This window comes from Ursus americanus, chromosome 18 (assembly GCF_024610735.1).
Source record: "Ursus americanus isolate L20-20 chromosome 18, mUrsAme1.1.p, whole genome shotgun sequence".
Classification (NCBI taxonomy): Eukaryota; Metazoa; Chordata; class Mammalia; order Carnivora; family Ursidae; genus Ursus; species Ursus americanus.
Window position 1 is genome coordinate 20,790,149 of NC_142144.1, and position 18,207 is coordinate 20,808,355.

The 18,207-nt window shown below is 35.8% G+C and overlaps 1 protein-coding gene across 10 annotated transcripts in view; it reads left to right on the forward strand.

The window, feature by feature from the left end:
* The window catches only part of PTBP3 (polypyrimidine tract binding protein 3), a 112,682-nt gene that overhangs the window by 50,151 nt on the left and 44,324 nt on the right, over window positions 1-18,207 (forward strand). For 6 of the 10 annotated variants that reach the window (XM_045814808.2, XM_045814809.2, XM_045814806.2 and 3 more), the window contains 3 exons: window positions 1,668-1,837; window positions 5,684-5,830; window positions 15,037-15,201. In XM_045814808.2, coding sequence (XP_045670764.1) covers window positions 1,668-1,837; window positions 5,684-5,830; window positions 15,037-15,201 — 482 coding nt within the window. Of the gene's footprint in view, window positions 1-1,667; window positions 1,838-4,769; window positions 4,926-5,683; window positions 5,831-15,036; window positions 15,202-18,207 lie in introns of all 10 variants that reach the window. The other 4 variants (XM_045814814.2, XM_045814813.2, XM_045814816.2 and 1 more) reach the window with 2 other exon arrangements.

Genomic DNA, 18,207 nt, shown 5'->3' on the forward strand with positions numbered 1-18,207 from the left:
ATCTCGTATATTTTTGTCAACTCAAATGAGGCAGTGTAAGTGAAAACAGTGTGAAAACTAGAAACTAAGGGACATTTTAGGTGGTTGGAAGCCCATCAGGGTGTTTTAAGCAGGATAATGATGTGATACTATTTTAGTTTGATTGGTAAGATATTGGATCTGAGTGGGGGCAGTGGGGAGTGAGGCTAGAGGAAGGCAGAGTAGAAGGGGGAGGATCATAGGTGAACTTAGTGACATCGAGAGTGGACATGAAAAATGTAATCAGTCATTTTGGAGGGAAAAATCGATATTTCTGGGTGATTGAGAAGAGAGAAAAGAATCTCTTCTCTCCCAGATTAATTTGCAATAAATATTTGACTGCCTGTTAGTTGCAGTCTTGCTAGGCATTTGCTATATACAGGCACAGCCAGCGAGGAGTTACAGATATTTTGGTAGTCTTTGGGCTCTGGATAGCATGCTGCCTGCATTCTTGGACAGAAATTTTAAGAGTGAGTGCTGGTTTGGATTATTAAGTCAGCTTACCCACTTGTAAGCAAGTTGAGTTCTGTGCCACAGATACGGGTATAGAATATTGCCTTATAATTTTTATGTGGTCTTCATGTTACTTGTTTCCAAAGTTCCATTAATGTTTGGAAAAAGGATAATTTTAGGCATTTGGAAAGATTGTATTTTCCTAGTAATACTGTTAAGTATGGTACTATTTATCATTTAAAAAAAAATCCATTGTAATGAAACTTAGGGCTTTCAGATAATTTGCATTCATTTAGTTATACATGGTGCTATTTTAGGGGGAAAACATTTCTGAGTCTTACGTACATAAATTTCAGTGTTCATTACAGGCTTGTCAGTTCTAGTTATTGTCAGTGTTAAAACAAAAGGATTTAAATAAAATTTAGCTGTAAACTGGGCTAATGGATTTCTTTATTGTACAGCAGTGGTTCTCAAACTTCAGATTGCATCAGAGTTGTCTGGAGGGCTTGTTAAAACATAGGTTACTGGGTCCCACCCGAGGTTCTGATTTAGTAGGTCTAGGGTAGGGCCAAAAATTTGCATTTCTAACAAGATGATGCTTATGTTAAGACCTACTGTTACATAATAAGGAATAAGATTATCTTAGGAAATCACAATTTAAAGCACTTCATAAAAAGATCATTAGAAAATACGTAATGCCTAAGAAATAAACAATTTTCATAATGGTACAGCTCAAATCCAAATCCCCTCAGGATGTGATAAATATAAAATTTCTTTTATAATCTTTACTCAGAGTTATTGTTCTTATTTAGCACTAGAACAAATTAGAAAAATATCTTTAAAAATACATTAGAGACATTATAAACATTGTTCTCTACTCACAACAAACAGTTGTCTATTTAGAGGTATGAAATACCTCTACATATGTAGTTTATTTATCCAGTACTTTTCCTTCAAGTTAAAAATCAGATTTGAATTTTTAACAGATACAGTACTTGCAGTGAAAAACCAACAACACCCATTCCTCGAAGGTGGATGGTTTGTTTTCCACTGTCCTTCTCTTCCCTGATCAGCCCCACAGTTTCCTGAATTTAAAAAACTGAAACTATTGGAGAATGAAACAAAACAACAGGGTTAATGTAGTATGTCAACCTAAATTAGTTTCAGTAATTTCAAAAAATCTTATATTTTTTTAGCTAATGGGAATGACAACAAGAAATTTAAAGGAGATAGACCTCCCTGTTCGCCTTCCCGTGTTCTCCATCTTCGCAAAATTCCAAGTGATGTCACCGAAGCAGAGGTCATATCATTAGGTCTACCATTTGGCAAAGTTACTAATCTTTTGATGTTGAAAGGAAAAAGCCAGGTATGTAATATTTAAAGATTGAACCACAGTGATTATCTCTGGGTATTAGTGTTAAAGATGACTTATTTTCTTGAACTTCTCTTTGTTCTCTAAATTTCATTTGCTTTACATAGTTTTTTAAATAGAATTTTTTTGTGTGTGTGACAGGAAGCAACAAACAAAAATATTAACATAGGACATAGAATTATCTCTTATTCAGTGACTTGTCCTTCTCTTCCTTAACAAAAAACATTTTATGTCTTAATTACAGAATAGTTTATGAAAATACCCTTGATTATCAGAAGACCGAGACAGAGAGAGAGGATATAAATTATACCTTATTTGGCAATTAAAGAATATATACATTTTCTAAAATCTTGATAGAGATGTGCAGTATATTTTAGTTGTAGAATTAATATATAGCTTCTTTAATAATTCAAAAGAGACTGTTAGAAGTTTTTCATTTCAGAAGTTAATAGGTTTTTCTTAAGATAAATAAGGAAACTTGCTTTTATGGTGACCATGACAAAAATGTAATACTTTTTATGTGAATTTGAACAATTGCCTGCTTTCTTGTTCCAGCTTAGACCCCACTAGGATGAATTCTTTAGGTCTTTCGTTGTCCTGAAAATCTTTTATACTGGGCATTGCTGTAAGAAGAAGACAACAAATGTATGCCCTAGACATTGTATAATACATTGTGATAAGTCTCTATTTCTTAGAATTTTCATAAATAAGTTTAAGAAACATATTATAAATAGATTGATATGCGTTGGATATGAAAGAGATTGGAAGATGTCAGATACTGGCCCTTTAGTAAACTTAATAAACATTCCCATTTAATTCAGATGAAGTTATTTAAATCTGGAGAGGTTAAATAACATGTCTTAGTATTCAACTTTTGTTGCATTTACACATTTACCTTATATCTTTTGGAGATAGTACATGCACTTGGATCTTTATTTAACTCAGTCGCCACTATTGAGAATAAGTATGGTTTGCGTAGTTTTAAAAGAGCGAGTGTGGCCAAGTCTAATGGCTGTGAGATGTATCATGTATGTGTATCATGTACATTATTGTGTTTCGTGTAGTGTATCCTGTACATTCTGTCAAATGATTATGAGGGGCAGCAGGCAACATCACACTTTGTCTTTGTCTCTACTATTGGTTCTGGGTTTATTATTTATCTGTAGTGGTAACTGACTGTTAGGTTAGTTGTTTGTCTTTGGACCATAAATCCTGTTTAGAAAATATTTTATTAGTAATATACTTTAGCTAGAGAGTGTCATGGGAGCCATTAGCACTACTTGGAGGTATAATCTTTGCTATGGTACTTAGAGGTAGAGTGTTGAGGGCAGTGTGGAGGATATTTACACCAGTCTTTCTGGGTAGTGACTTGGTTTTTTCTCCGTCCCTTATTATGAAAATGGATTTCTCTGGATACTTTGGGAAAACCTAAATAATTCCTTTACTGGGTTCCACATGGAAAAAGTTATTTTACATACGAATTTTTAAGTTGTATATACTTTTAGGAAGGATTTTCTGTAACAAGAATGATATATTCCAAAGACATTTAGCCTTTCTTTTGTGTGACTGTTAGACATTGAGTTTAGTTCTTTGCATTTATGAAGGAGTTTTCAGAAAGGCTTCCCCTCATATAGTGAATATTATTAGCAAACGGTTTACAAATTCTTTTTTTAAAAGATGATTAAAAACGAGATAGGAAGTATCGCTATAGCTAGTTTGGTAACCTTGATCATTTTTAACCTCTTAGAAAAACTAGTAAAAGTATATTACTGTAACAGTTGGATAGTGGTTTTAAATTGCAATGTGAACATTTGTTCCTTGAAGATAGTGGAATTTTATCTATTGTGGATTAATTAATTAATATTTGATCCATTGTCATGTGGCTAACAATACTACTTCATAGAATATTGTTAGTTCGTTAAAGCATTTAATTGGTTCCGTTGTGACATTTGATGATACAGTTAAGCATCACATTCAACATTTGTCAAGTTAATATTCCTTTACTGAAATATTTGCCAAATAGAAACGTTTAGCAAGTAATGTAACTATAAACAAATAAATAGTTTGTTCTATAGATATTTGCCATTTTCTGTGTTCAGGAAATTTTGTTGTTGATAAATACATATTTTTATAAACAAATTAATAATGTTTTATACATAATTTGATGTGGTAACTGTACACTTGCTAATTACATGCTCTGTTGTAGTGAAAAAGAATTGAATTGTCTAACTAGAAATTTGCATTGATTCAGATCAGGGATTCTTCCTGCATTTTAAATTTGAGATGTTCTTACAGGTAGTTCTGAGGGAGTCAGAATGGTTACTATTTCATCTTCCTAATTAACCATTAAGATAGGGTGGCAAAACCTGTCACAGAAGTTTCAGGAGTTTTGACAGCCAAAAGAAGCCATATATAGAGTAAGACATAAATCCCAAGGATCTTCTTCCGTCTCAGCTCTTCCTATATTATTTTTCAAATATCTGATATTAATACAATGATTACAGATGTTAAAAGATGAAATTCAGTTGAGTAAATTTGAAAGATTTTATTGGCTTTATTCAGCAATTCATGAATTGGGCAGCATCCCATCTGGCAGATAGGAAGGAGCTGTGAAGAGCAGTGCAAAATGAAAGACTTTCATAGGCAGAATAGAGTGAGACCGGGAAGTTACTAACAGAGTGAATTGTGTCAGACAGGATCACCTTCCTTTAGGGATGGTGGGGGTCTGTCAGGCAGATAACCTCACTAGTGCTGACCAAGTAATTCCAGATGGACTGGTTTGAGATTCCACTCTTGGGAGAGGTTGAAACTATAATTATTAGGTATTAAGTCTTGGTTTGGTGACTTTGGCTTAGTACAGGTGACATCATTTGAGGCCTGATGTCTCTATTTTTTTTTTTTAAGATTTTATTTATTTATTTGTCAGAGAGAGAGAAAACGCCTGTGCACAAGCAGGGGAGCAGCAGGCAGAGGAAGAAGCAGACTCCCCGCTGAGCAAGGAGCCAGATGTGGGACTAGATCCCAGGACTCTAGGATCATGACCTGAGCTGAAGGCAGACGCTTAATTGACTGAGCCACCCAGGTGTCCCTCTCTCTCTGTTTTTTTTTTTTTTTTTAAGATTTTATTTATTTATGTGACAGAGAGACAGCCAGTGAGAGAGGGAACACAGCAGGGGGAGTGTGAGAGGAAGAAGCAGGCTCCTAGCGGAGGAGCCTGATGTGGAGCTCGATCCTGGAACGCTGGGATCATGCCCTGAGCCGAAGGCAGACGCTTAACGACTGCGCCACCCAGGCGCCCCTCTCTCTCTATTTTTTAACACAGATCTCAAAAAAAGTCACTTGAATGACTCAAATCAATATTGACTTAATGTAGGAAGTTCTGCCATTTTTCTAATTTGAACAGTTGAGCCTTTGCACCTGAATACTCTTTTTAATTGCATCATAAACTTAATTGTATCTATAAACAGCTGTTTAGTAAAAGGTAAAGGAGAGCAAATCATTATGCCCCCCCATCTTTGAGAAGTTTTTGTTTGGGAAAGAACTATTAAATCCCAACCCCTGAGAGCATTCATTTACAGTGCTGATACTCACCTTTATTTTTGCCTTTTTAATTATTTTTAGATTTTAGAAAAACAGAAAAAAAGAGGAAAACAAAAAACCACATGAAATCTGTTTATTCAACTGGCAGTTTCCCAGTCCCAAATCCTTTATTGAACCCAACTTTTCAAATATGTTTTCAGTTAACATCAGTGATACACTTTGAAGCCCAAGTCTTTTCACAGTTCTTAGCTGTCTTTCAAAAACATGAGCTTTCACTTTGCTTTCTTGTGTTTATTGCAGGCTTTCTTAGAAATGGCTTCTGAGGAAGCTGCTGTTACTATGGTGAATTATTATACTCCTGTTACTCCTCACCTTCGAAGCCAGCCTGTTTTTATTCAGTATTCCAATCACAGAGAACTTAAGACTGACAATCTACCTAATCAAGCTGTAAGTATTAAAGGCATTTTAAAAATTAGTTACAAGAACATGTGGTATAATAACGTAAAACTAATTTTCTATTTTTCAGAGGGAAAAAAAATCTTGTGATTTCCTTCATGTTAGGATGCTTTATTAGTAAAGATCGTGCATGTAAATTCTTCCCTGAAGGCTTAAGTAGTACTACTTAGAAATAGGTTTGAAGTTATGGTATTAGGAATCGTGTTAGTTTTCCCTTGAAACTTTTCATGAGTAAAAGAAAAAACTTATATTCTTATCTATCTCTTAAAATTTCAGATCTAAAAGGAACTTTTTGCAGAGTGTACAGAATGTATAACAGAGGCATTAAGAATTTGAGTGAAGCTTCTATTGTGATGTTAAGTAACTGAACTTAACATTTAAAATGTTAGTAAGAATTTATTTAGAAATGTTCATTAAGTGAATTTTGACTCTTTTAGATGAATGTGGAATGTAGAATAACATCTCTAACCTCATTTTTCAGTTCTTATTTTTATATAGTTCATGTTGACTTTTTCTGTTTCTCTCCAGGTTGATATGTAGTAGCTAAAATAGTAATTTGAAGTCACTTAAGGGTAGAAAAATTGATCCACAAAGCAGAAAAGAGGTTTTTTAGTATGTTAAGAGCAAGTTTGGCCCCTATACTCTTGCTGTAGGCAAAAGAACTCCTCCAGCTCTTTGATTCTTAGCTGAAAGTCATTATGGTGCAAGCTACTGAATTTAAATGATAGTTTTCCACATTTTTAAAACAATAACTTTTCTTGTGCATAGTCCTTAACTTGTTCTAAGAGATATTAGTGGTATATAATAACCTATATAAACTTAGTAAATGAGATGTTAGATATTAAATTTTTTAGGTATTAGACTTTTTAAAATTAAAAACCGACTTATGAATTCTAAATAGCATTCATTCGCATAGTAAAACATTCAGACAATCTAGAAAAGTAAAAAATAACAACAATAACAACATCGAAAAACAATCCAGTCATGCAGAGAGAGCTAATTAGCTAACATTTTGCTAACGGTTTGGTGTGTACCCCTTCTCTATTCGGGTATATAATTGTCTATGTATATAATTTTACATCAGTGGGATCCTAATGTTTTAAAAGGTGTTATTTTTTCTGTATAATGTGTCATGGATGTTGTTTTATGGCAACAAAGGTAGAATTACTTCATGATTTTTAAATGAATGCATTATACTCCCTTCTGTAGGATAGCCATAATCTATCAATGTCTTGTTAATAGACACTGAAATTGTTTCCAATTTTATGCTTTTACAAAAAACACTGAAGCAACATTCTTCCATATCTTAGCACAGTTGCAACATTTTCTTACTAGTTTACACTTGTGGCCTCAGAATTGCTGGGACTAAGCATATGCATATTCTATATGTTGATATATGTTACATGATTGCTTTTTTTAAAGAATATGTTTTACTTAAGATAATGTGCGAGCAAGCAGTTTTCTTACCGTCTTTGTTAATATGCTAGCTGAGAAATTACGTCTTGTTGTTTACTTAGTATTTATTTGGTAACTTATATTTATAGTGATTTCTGTTAATGCAGTTTTTTTCCCCATTTTTAAAACTGGTAAAATATATATAAACAAGATTTACCATTTTAACCATTTATAAGTGCAGTTCAGTAGCATTAGGTCCATCACACTGTGTAACCCATCACCACCATCTTCTCCAGAATTCTTTCATCTTCCCAAACTGAAACTCTATACCCTAAACACTAATTCCTCATTCCCCCCCTCTCCTGGCCTCTGGCTACCATTCTACTTTCTGTGTCTGAGTTTTGTCTGCTAATACAGGTTTGGTTTTTTAAAAAATATTTATTTATTTATTTGACAGAGAGGGGGAGGGAGAGAACATGAGCCAGGGGGAGAGGCAGAAGCAGACTCCTCGATGAGCAAGGAGCCCCATGTGGGGCTCGACCCCAGGACCCCAGGATCATGACCTGAGCCAAAGGCAGATGCTTAACCAACTGAGCCACCCAGGGGCCCCTGCTAATACAGTTTTCAAAATATTTTTATGCAATAGTCAGATCTCTTTAAGATTGTATTATGGTTTCTGATTTTGACACCATGCTCATAAAGACCTAGCATAGCAATGTTTAAAAACTTTTTAACCTATTTTTCTTATACTTGTATGTTTTAGCTCTTTTTATTTTAATGTTAAAATTTTTGTTTTATTAGAAATATTTTGGAGTTGGGGAGTGAGGGTAGGCTTTGGTCTTTTTTCTTCTTTTTAATTCCCAGTGACCAGTTTCTCCCTTATTATTGTTTTGGATAACCCATTTATTATTATCCACTCATGTGAAACTTGTCCTTTGTCAAGTTCTAGTTTTCTATACACTTGCTTTTCCCTACTTACAATATACATATATACACTTACTAGACATTCATACACATTCTGCTTGCATGGCCCTGATACACCTGTATGTGTGGGCTGCTCATTTGGAATGCACTCAGTGTCTAATCCAGACTACCTTTTGGATTCCATTCTGTTCCATTCCTGTTTACATGTCCCTGGGCTAATGTCTCTAGTATTGATATATTGAATAGTGCACAGCCCTATTCTTTACTCTGTCTTTTCAGTCTTTAAATAGTTACTATAGTCTTTTTTTTTTTTTTTAAGATTTTATTTCTTTATTTGACAGAGAGAGAGACAGCCAGTGAGAGAGGAAAGAGACAGGGGGAGTGGGAGAGGAAGAAGCACGCTCCCAGCGGAGGAGCCTGATGTGGGGCTCGATCCCAGAACTCCGGGATCACGCCCTGAGCTGAAGGCAGAAGCTTAACGACTGAGCCACCCAGGCACCCCTAAATAGTTACTATATTCTTAAAATTTATTTATTCATTCACTTTTTTTTTTTTTTTAAGTAGGCTGCCTGCCTAGCATGGAGCCCAGTGCAGGTCTTGAACTTACAACCCTGAGATTAATACCTGAGCAGAGATCAGGAGTCGGACGTTTGACAGACTGAGCCACCCAGGCACCTCCAACTAGTTACTATATTTTATTTTTTCTTCATATAGGATAGAATTATTTTGATAAGTCCTCCCCCTGCCCCCTCCCCCCAAAAATTGGATTTGGGTTGATTTTATAGATTAATTTGAAGATAATTAACATATTTATATTACCCTCTGATTCTTTGGAGGAGGAAGTTATATTTTGTGTCTTGTCTTTCTTTAGAGTTTTTAATTTTCCTTCATACAAGTCATGGAAGTTTTCTTATTAGTTTGATTCCTAAATATGTTAATATAAGTCTTGAAGAAGTAATAAACAATTTAATAAAACTCTTAAAGACTGGATTATTCTAAAGGGAAACTGTGAGAAATCTCAGTTGCTTGGCAACCAAAGCCAGCTGAAATGACCTAGTTTATTCTTAGATAGCCTTGATTTCTTCCCAGTGCCCTTTCCATTTTGTTACTTCTGTGCAGTTTTTATGCATTGATGTTTGATAAAATAATAATAATTTTTCTTTTATTCAAAGTCCTACACCAAAGCTGAGGTCAGAATTGAAAGTACCTGTTTGCATATATAAAATGTACCAAATGTCTTTTTATTCTGACAGCTCCAGAAAACTGATAAATTACTATTTCATTATCTTTTGTTCTCTGTATAGCAAGATAACCCAAAACATGTACATAACTTCTTTTCCAGCCTATGGACCTACTTGCCAGAGGGTTAGGTGAATATCAAATATTTTTATCCTTTTATTTAATAAACTAAAATTTTAGATCATATTTTGAGGTACAGCATTTGAGAAATGGTTTTATTATAGTCGTTATGGTATAGACAGGTTTTTTTGACCTTGTGGGTGAACATTTATAAATCTGCAAAGAGATAACCATGAAAGGATTTTCCCTAAAAATCTTGTCCTAAAAAATCATCAAGCTGTACACTTAAGATCTCTGCATTTTATTGTATATTCATTTCCATCTCAATTTTAGAAATGTGTTTTTCACATTATCCAGGCACATTTAAATTTTATATGAAGTATATTTGCCCTTCCCACTGCGATAAAATATATGTTGATTTTCCCATCACACTACTGCAGTTTTCTTTATCAATAGTTATTACAACTATTCCAGAAAGTTTGTTTGTAAAACATTTAAAAATTAGGGGCGCCTGGGTGACTCAGTGGGTTAATCATCTGCCTTCGGCTCAGATCATGATCCCAGAGTCCTGGGATTGAGTCCCCCTAGTCAGGTTCCTTGCTCAGTGGGGAGTTTGCTTCTGTCTCTCCCTCTGTTTCTCCCCCCAGCTTGTGCTCTTTTTCTCTGTCTCTCTAATAAATAAATCTTTTTTTTTTAAAGCATCCAGAAATTATCTCCCATAGTAGGAATTCTGCTGTCTCATCATTTTTAGTATCAAAGACACAGAACATAAGTCAGCTATGTAAAATAATCTCTTTATATTAAAAAAAAACATTTCTCGAGGCGCCTGGGTGGCTGAGTCAGTTAAGTGTCTGCCTTTGGCTCAGATCATGATCCTATCATATTGGACAGTGTAGATGTTGAACGTTTCCATCATCACAGGAAACTCTGTCGGACAGCACTATTTGTTCATCTTCCATGTCTGTACTTACCTTTTGTTTGTGTGTACGTGTGTGAGAGAGACAGTTATAAAAACTACTTTAATGTTCTTGTCTTTTAATTTTAACTTCTGTATCAGTTCTGGGTCTTTTTTTTTTAATTGACCCCCACCCCCCTCATCTAATTATAGGCTCAAAGTGGAAATCTGAATCAATTTTCAAACTTGAAAGCAGTAGAACCCTTTTTCCAAATAAGCTCTTACGGAGGAGCCCAGTGTAAAATAGATGAGACAAACTGCTGTTTGAAGCAGGAATAGGATGCTCAGTTTTCCATACACATGGCTGTTTTATAAAGAGCATAGTTTTGAAAACCAGTGGTATAAAATTTTCAAATAATTATTCATATACTGTTTGTTCTCAAAGATGATGATTCTGTGGAAACTGCATGTTAGGCAGTTTGTACATTACCTGATACATAAAAATCTATATGGCCTAAAAATGCTGTTAAAAGGTATTTAAAAAAAGGTGGGGGGTGTCCCTGGGTGGCTCAGTAGTTTAAGTGTCTGCCTTCGGCTCAGATCATGATCTCAGGGTCCTGGGATCGAGTCCTATACCGGGCTTCCTGCTGAGCAGGGAGTCTGCTTCTCCTTAGGCCTCTGCACCCCCCACCGCTGGTGCACTCTCACTCTCTAATAAATAAATAAAATCTTTTAAAAAAAAGTTGCATATAAGTATAAAAGTGGAAGTTGTTAAACTATTAAGCATACAGAAAGTAAAAGTTAGCCAATTTTCCAAAAAGATATTTGTTTGGATGTTATTTATCATAGCGTAATGTTGGAAAAACCATTTAACTCAAATTAGAGAGATGATAAAGTAAAACTAAAATCATGAAAACAAAACAAGAAATGTTAATTTAAAATAATGCAAAGAGTACTGTGATCTTTAAAATTAGAAGTAAATACAAAAAAAAAGTGGTGGGATTTGTTTTTTGTTTGTTTTTTTGAGTTTTCATTTTGTGGTACAAGCATTTTTGACTAATTATCACCATTCTTAAGAAATGATAAGTATGGAACAGGAGATTGATGAAAACTTGCGTTTAATTTCATTTATCATTAACCATGGTTTTTTCCCTTCAGTTCTTCTTCTTTCACCTACTACATTTTCTAAATAATTGTTTTAATTTTTGAGACAGTCGCAATTGGAAAAGATATAAATAAAGCTGCAGATATAAAGTTGAGATATAAATTTTGATTTCTTCAGGCATTTGTGAATAAGTTGTTAACCTGGTCTGTCTTCGTCGTGTAATACTTTAGTGTACATGTCCCATAATCAAGGACATCCTCCTACACAACCAAAATACAGAGGTCAAAATTGGGAAATTGACATCGATATATTATTTCCCATCAGTCCTCAGTTCCCATTCAGGTTTTGCCCATCATCCCAATAGTGTCTGTTAGAGCAAAACATTTAGAATCACATGCTCTGTTTAGAAGTCACGTCTTTTAGTGTTTTTTACTCTGAAACAGTTCCTCAGTTTCTCTTTGACTTTCATGACCTTGATTTGATACTTTTGATAATTATAGGCAACCTGTCTTCTAAGATTTGCCTCAGTTTGAGTTTATCTGGTAATTTCCTTGTGATTGCATTCAGTGTATATAGCTTTGACAGGGACATAATATAAGTAATGTTCTTTTTTTCTCACTGCATCATATCAGGTATCACATAATTTCAAAATCTGTTGCATTACCGATGTTGTGCTCTTCACTTCCTTTGATTAGGCTCCTGTTTGGCTTCTTCACTGTAAAGTTATGACTTACAAAGGGGCAAAGAGGAGTATTTTGGGGGAAGGTACTTTAAGGCAGTGTAAATATATTACTCCTTATCAACTGTCAGTTTGTATCAGTATAGACTCAAGATTTCTTCATTTAGTGTGTTATTACCTGTTACAATCACTATTTTGATTCTCAAACTGTCCTATATTTGGCCAGCGGGAGCCCCTTCAGGCTATCTTCTATGTTCATTTGTCATGTTGCCATAATTCTTTGAATACTTCTTTGCATTCTGGTAAAAAAAAACAACAAAACCCCACAGAAACAAAAAAGTTACATACTCATTTTGTGCTTTCTTTGCTCCAGCTTTAGAACTAATCATTTTTTAGGGCACCCTAGTTCCTTTTAGTGGAGCATGCTGTTTAGAAACTTGTCTGCTAAACTGAGGGCTTCAGAGGGAAGGGGGGTGGGGGAATAGGATAGGCTGGTGATGGGTAGTAAGGAGGGCACGTATTGCATGGTGCACTGGGTGTTATACGCAACTAATGAATCATCGAACTTTACATCAAAAACCAGGGATGTACTGTATGGTGACTAACATAATATAATAAAAAAACATTAAAAAAAAAAAAGAAACTTGTCTGCTGAATGAAACCTTGCCATTTGCAACAACATGGATGGACCTAGAGGGTATTATGCTAAGTGAAATAAATCAGACAAAGACAAATATCATATGATTTACTTATATGTGGACTCTAAAAAATAAAACAAATGAAAAACAAAAAATAGACTCCTAAATACAGAGAACAAATTAGTGGTTGCCCCAGGGGGACATAGGTAGGGGGGCTGGCAAATTAGGTGAAGGGGATTAAGAAGTACAAACTCCCAGTTATAAAATAAAAGTCATGTGGATGAAAAGTACAGCATGGGGAATATAGTCTGTAATATTGTACTAGTTTGTATGGTAGCAGTTGGTGACTACACTTGTGGTAAGCATTGAGTCATATATAGAATTGTCAAATCACTGTGTACACCTGAAACTAGTATAATATTGTGTGTCAAATATACTTGAACAACAACAAAAATAATAAAAATTAAGAGTAGACCTGGGGTGCCTGGTCGTTCAGTCAGTTAAGGGTCTGCCTTTGGCTCAGGGTCCTGGGATTGAGCCCTGAGTCAGGCTCCCTGCTCAATGGAGAGCCTGCTTCTCCCTCTCCCTCTGCCCCTCCCCCTGTTTATGCTCTTTCAATCCCTTTCTGTCAGATAAATAAATAAAATCTTTCTAAAAAAGAAAAAAGACTAGACCTTTCCAGGAGTCTGACAGAAGTGGGGTTCAGAATTGTGTCTGAGAGATTTTCAGATTTTCGTTAAGTAGATTGTGTCAGGTGCCACTGTTTACAGTCTTCTGTGTGGCTCCAAACAAATCATCTAACCTATCTCAGACTGTTTTCTCATCTGAAAAACAGGAATGATAATAGTACATACCTCGGGGTGCCTGGTGGCTCAGTCAGTTAATTGACCGACTTGGGCTCAGGTCATGATCTAGGGGTCCTGGGATCAAGCCCCACATCAGTCTCCATGCTTAGTGGGGAGTCTGCTTCTCCTTCTCCCTTTACCCCTCCCCCTGCTCCTACTTTTTTTTTTCTTTCTCTCTCTCAAATAAACTAAATCTTAAAAAAAAAATAGTAAATACCTCATAAATTGTTGTGAGAATTAAAGAGAGATTTGTATAGTGAGTACTTAGAATGATGCCTGCACATAGTGCTCCATCAATGTTTAATTATACATAAATGTTGTCTCCTGCTAAGAAAAGAGAAGAAGCTTGTCTGCCTACCCCTGTTTGGGCCCTTACATCTCATACCAGGCTGTCCCACTATTGAATTACCTCCTTACCCCATTCAGACCCTCATGGGCCTGCTCTTCACTCTGCTCAGACTGTCTTCACTATATTAGTCCACACTATGTGGACCCTTTCCTGACTCTCCTTGGGCTCTGATACTCCTGCCCAGGCTATTCTCCTCTGGTTGTCTTTCTTACCTTTCTCATATTCCTCATGTTCTTATGTCTAGCAGTGAGCCACTCCCACACATAGATGCCTTTCATACCTTGTTTGGGCTCAGGTTCCCCTTGGCAGGCAGCCCTACCACAGAGATGATCTGCTGATATTGCTCAGGCTCTGATGCTCACGCCAGGATGCCTTCCTATAGGGATACATTCCTGACCCCCTCTGAACCACCATAGCTCCTCTCTTCCATATTTGCATCTATCACATGCCACCCAAAGGTATTAGGACTCAGTTGTTAGGGAAAAAAAAGAGGGACTTCAGTGGTTTTTAAGTCATCTTTAATGTTATTTTCACATTTTTTTTATTGTCATTTCAAAATTAGGAAATAAAAGGGCTACTGGGTGGCTCAATCGGTTGAGCATTCAACTCTTGGTGTTGGCTCGGGTCATGATCTCATGGCTCGTGGGATGGAGCCCCACATCAGCTCTGCGCTCAGCATGGAATGTGCTTAGGATTCTCTCTCTCCTCTCTGCCCCCACCCCAAACCCCATTCACGCTCTCTCTCTCTCTAATAAATAATTAAATCTTTTTTAAAGATTAGGAAACAAAAATCATCTCCAAATTTTCCTCTTTTTTTGCCATGTGTTTTTTTTTTCATTTCTTCAAGTAAATTTAAGCACCTTTCTTAAATATTGTGTCATTGTTATAAGAAAGCAAGTCTTTTGAATCTTAACTGATTATAGATTTAGAATATGTGCATCTAGAGAAAGGAGATATGTATATTTTTATTTAACCATATAACTTCATAGTACTTTACATCAACTGATGTTTAGGATTCATGTAATGCTTCGGTGTAACTAAAAGTTCTCATTTTGGATTGTTTTATAGAGAGCCCAAGCTGCACTGCAGGCTGTCAGTGCTGTCCAGTCGGGAAATCTGGCCCTTCCTGGAGCTCCTCCCAATGAAGGCACAGTCCTACCTGGGCAGAGCCCTGTGCTCCGAATAATTATTGAAAACCTCTTTTACCCTGTTACTCTGGAAGTTCTTCATCAGGTAAAGTGGAACAACACTCTTAAGAGGCACATGTGACCTCCATAACTTTTGATGTTTTATTATCTGTAGTGTCTTTTTGGTTATTGATTTTGGTTGGTGTATATGTTTAAATAATAATAAAAAAACCCCATCAACATTCCTATTTCATGTAAGAAATAGTATCAGAGATAATTTTTTTAAAGACTTTATTTGAGAGAGAGAGCACATTTCTTTATTTGAGAGAGAGGGAGAATGAGAGGGAGAAGCAGAATCCCCAGTGAGCAGGGAGCCCGACACGGGGCTCGATCCCAGGACCCAGGGATCATGACCTGAACCGAAGGCAGATGCTTAACCAACTGAGCCACCCAGGCACCCTAGAGATAATTTTTTGATAGCTTCCTTTTTCTAACTAAAATACTTGACTTAAAAGGGTATATAAGAAATTCTTCTTTTATTACATAAGCGTTAAAATGGACAAAGCATAGGATCCTATAAAAAGCAGCGGTAATAGTTATTCCTAGAAAGTAAAATCAATATACAAAACAACTAATTTATTTCTATTGACTCCTTCTTACATATGAGTATTTTCATTTTAAAAACTCTGAAAGAAAGGTATGTGATAACTCTACATATGTAAAATGGAAGTATCATATTAAATACTGACTGATTTTCATAGGCTACCCATTAATGTGTCCAACCTGTTGTGATAAAAGGCACTCCACCAAATCATGGCCTACTATGAATATATCAACTTTAAGAACTGGAAACTCACTTAGTTATGTAATTTTGTAGTAAATAAAACAGACTCCAATAATTGATTAATTGAATATTGTAGAGAGTAATCGAAGAGCCAGTAACACGCAAGCCTCCTAATATGAAGTCCAGTGTTTGTTTTGTATGCTTGTTATATTTTTAACTAATACTCCGTATATACATATCCTCAAGATGTACAGTTACTTGGTAATCTGTATGCATGAACATTGACATCTGGCCCAAAAACTTAAGTTAGTTTTTGTCCTCTTTTGCTACATATTGATTTCATCTCATTATATGTGTCAACCCATATATTAAAATGTTAAAAACACTAAAACATGTTTATTTTCATATTTATATCTCAATATATATTGCATAGCATGATACCAAGTCAGTCCAGAATCATTTAACTCTTTTCCAAGCCTTTGGATTTACACTAAGTGAAGAATTATAGGGGTGTGGATGTGCACGTGTATTTAAGAATTGAATTGCATTCCATCCTAGTCTCACATTTTATAAGTAAGGAAACTGGGGTTCTTACAAGTTTCTTTCCCACAGTCGTCGTACTAATTGGCAATAAAGCTCAGATATATTTCCCAATACAGTTCCCGTGCCATGCATGTATATATCAAAATATACCGTTTATTAGGCCTACTGTGTTCCCTAAGATAGCTTTTTGCAAGACATTTTCTAAATATATGCATTTGTAAAGGGTGTCTTAGGGCTTTAACAGTGCTATCCATAGCCACCCTCATTCCTTAAAAGGATTCAGCAGTTGCTTAAGTGATTGGCTTCTTGGTTCTGGTAGATTTTCTTCTCTTGTTTATCCAAGAGAGTCTTTGAACACTCTGTGATCCATCAGCAGCGTTTGTTTGCTTTTATAACCATAACATTAAAGCTACTGCTAACTTACACTGTTTTACAAAAGGTGTTCTTATATCTGTGGCTCAGTGATGCCATCAAACAGCCTTGAATTTAGTTACCGTCCTGTGGTCCTGTGCCATCATTCCGGTTATCATTTCCCTGGGAGCAGTAACAAACCTTGTTTCTCTCCCAAAAGATCATGGGGTCCTTCAGGGTGAAGAGGAGTGATTCCGAGAGTCCTTAGTAGTAACTATTGGGGTAGGATTCTCAGCCTTTCAGTTACTGCATTCCATTGTTAAATCCTCCTTCCCATTGCTGGTAGAATAAAACCAAAGTCCTTACCAAGGCCGTTCAGGTTCCCACATGCAGACCTCTCCACATTTCTTTAACCTCATTTCCTAATACTTTTCTGCTTTTTAGCCCAGCTTTCTGGCCCTTTGACCGTTTCTCCTCTTCCCCCCTCCCCCCCCCCCCCCCCCCAGTTAATTCCTGTCTTAGTCCATTTCTATTTCTTAGGCCTGGAACACTCTTCACTGAGATAGTCACTGAGTTGAATCTACATCATTCAGTTTTCAGGTCAAATTTACCTCCTCAAAAAATAGAAGGAATAAATGAAACATTTTGATTCTGTTGGAGCCAAAGGTGCTCAGAGAGGCTGTGAGGACAGAGCCTCTGTGGGATTTCCACCTCAGGGGGCTTCAGCATCACTCCCTAATTAGTTGAAGGAAATTTTCTAGAGGAGGTAGGTTTCAAGAGTGATCTGACAGATATGGTGACCCCGGTAGGCTCTAGAAAGATTTGCAAATAGAATGTTACCTGTCCACTCTTGCTGTCATTTGAAATCTATGTTCCATTTCCAATAAAATGTATAAAACTCTAAAAAAATTTTTTTTACCTCCTTAGTCCTTCTCTAATTACATCCAGCACTCTGTATCATTAGCCAACTAAAGTGTAGTATAGCATAATGATTAAGGATACAAGGTCTGGAGCTGGTTTGAATCCTGGCTCTATCACTTACTATCTCTATAACCCTGGGCAAGTAACTTACTCTCTCTGTATCTTTTTCTGACTTGTATGCATTTAAAGCCCCTAGAGAAGTGTACATAATTAAGGTATATATTAGAAAGGTACATATTAAGTGCTCAAGAAGTGTTAGCTGTAATTATCAGATGCTAGTAAATTGCATTGTAAGAAACTGATCCTTGCTCTTATTGTCTTGTGCTTAAGATATAATTTCATAAGCAGTAGTGTAAAATGTGATGAATATTGTGATGGAGGAATACATGGAAGTGTGGATTTGGTTGCTCCTGTTATAATTAATTAGCAGATTATTTTATACTTTTTGCTGGAGAGTTGGCATTAGCTTAACTATTCTCTAACATCTATTGAAGCTACTGTTTTTTCTTTAGC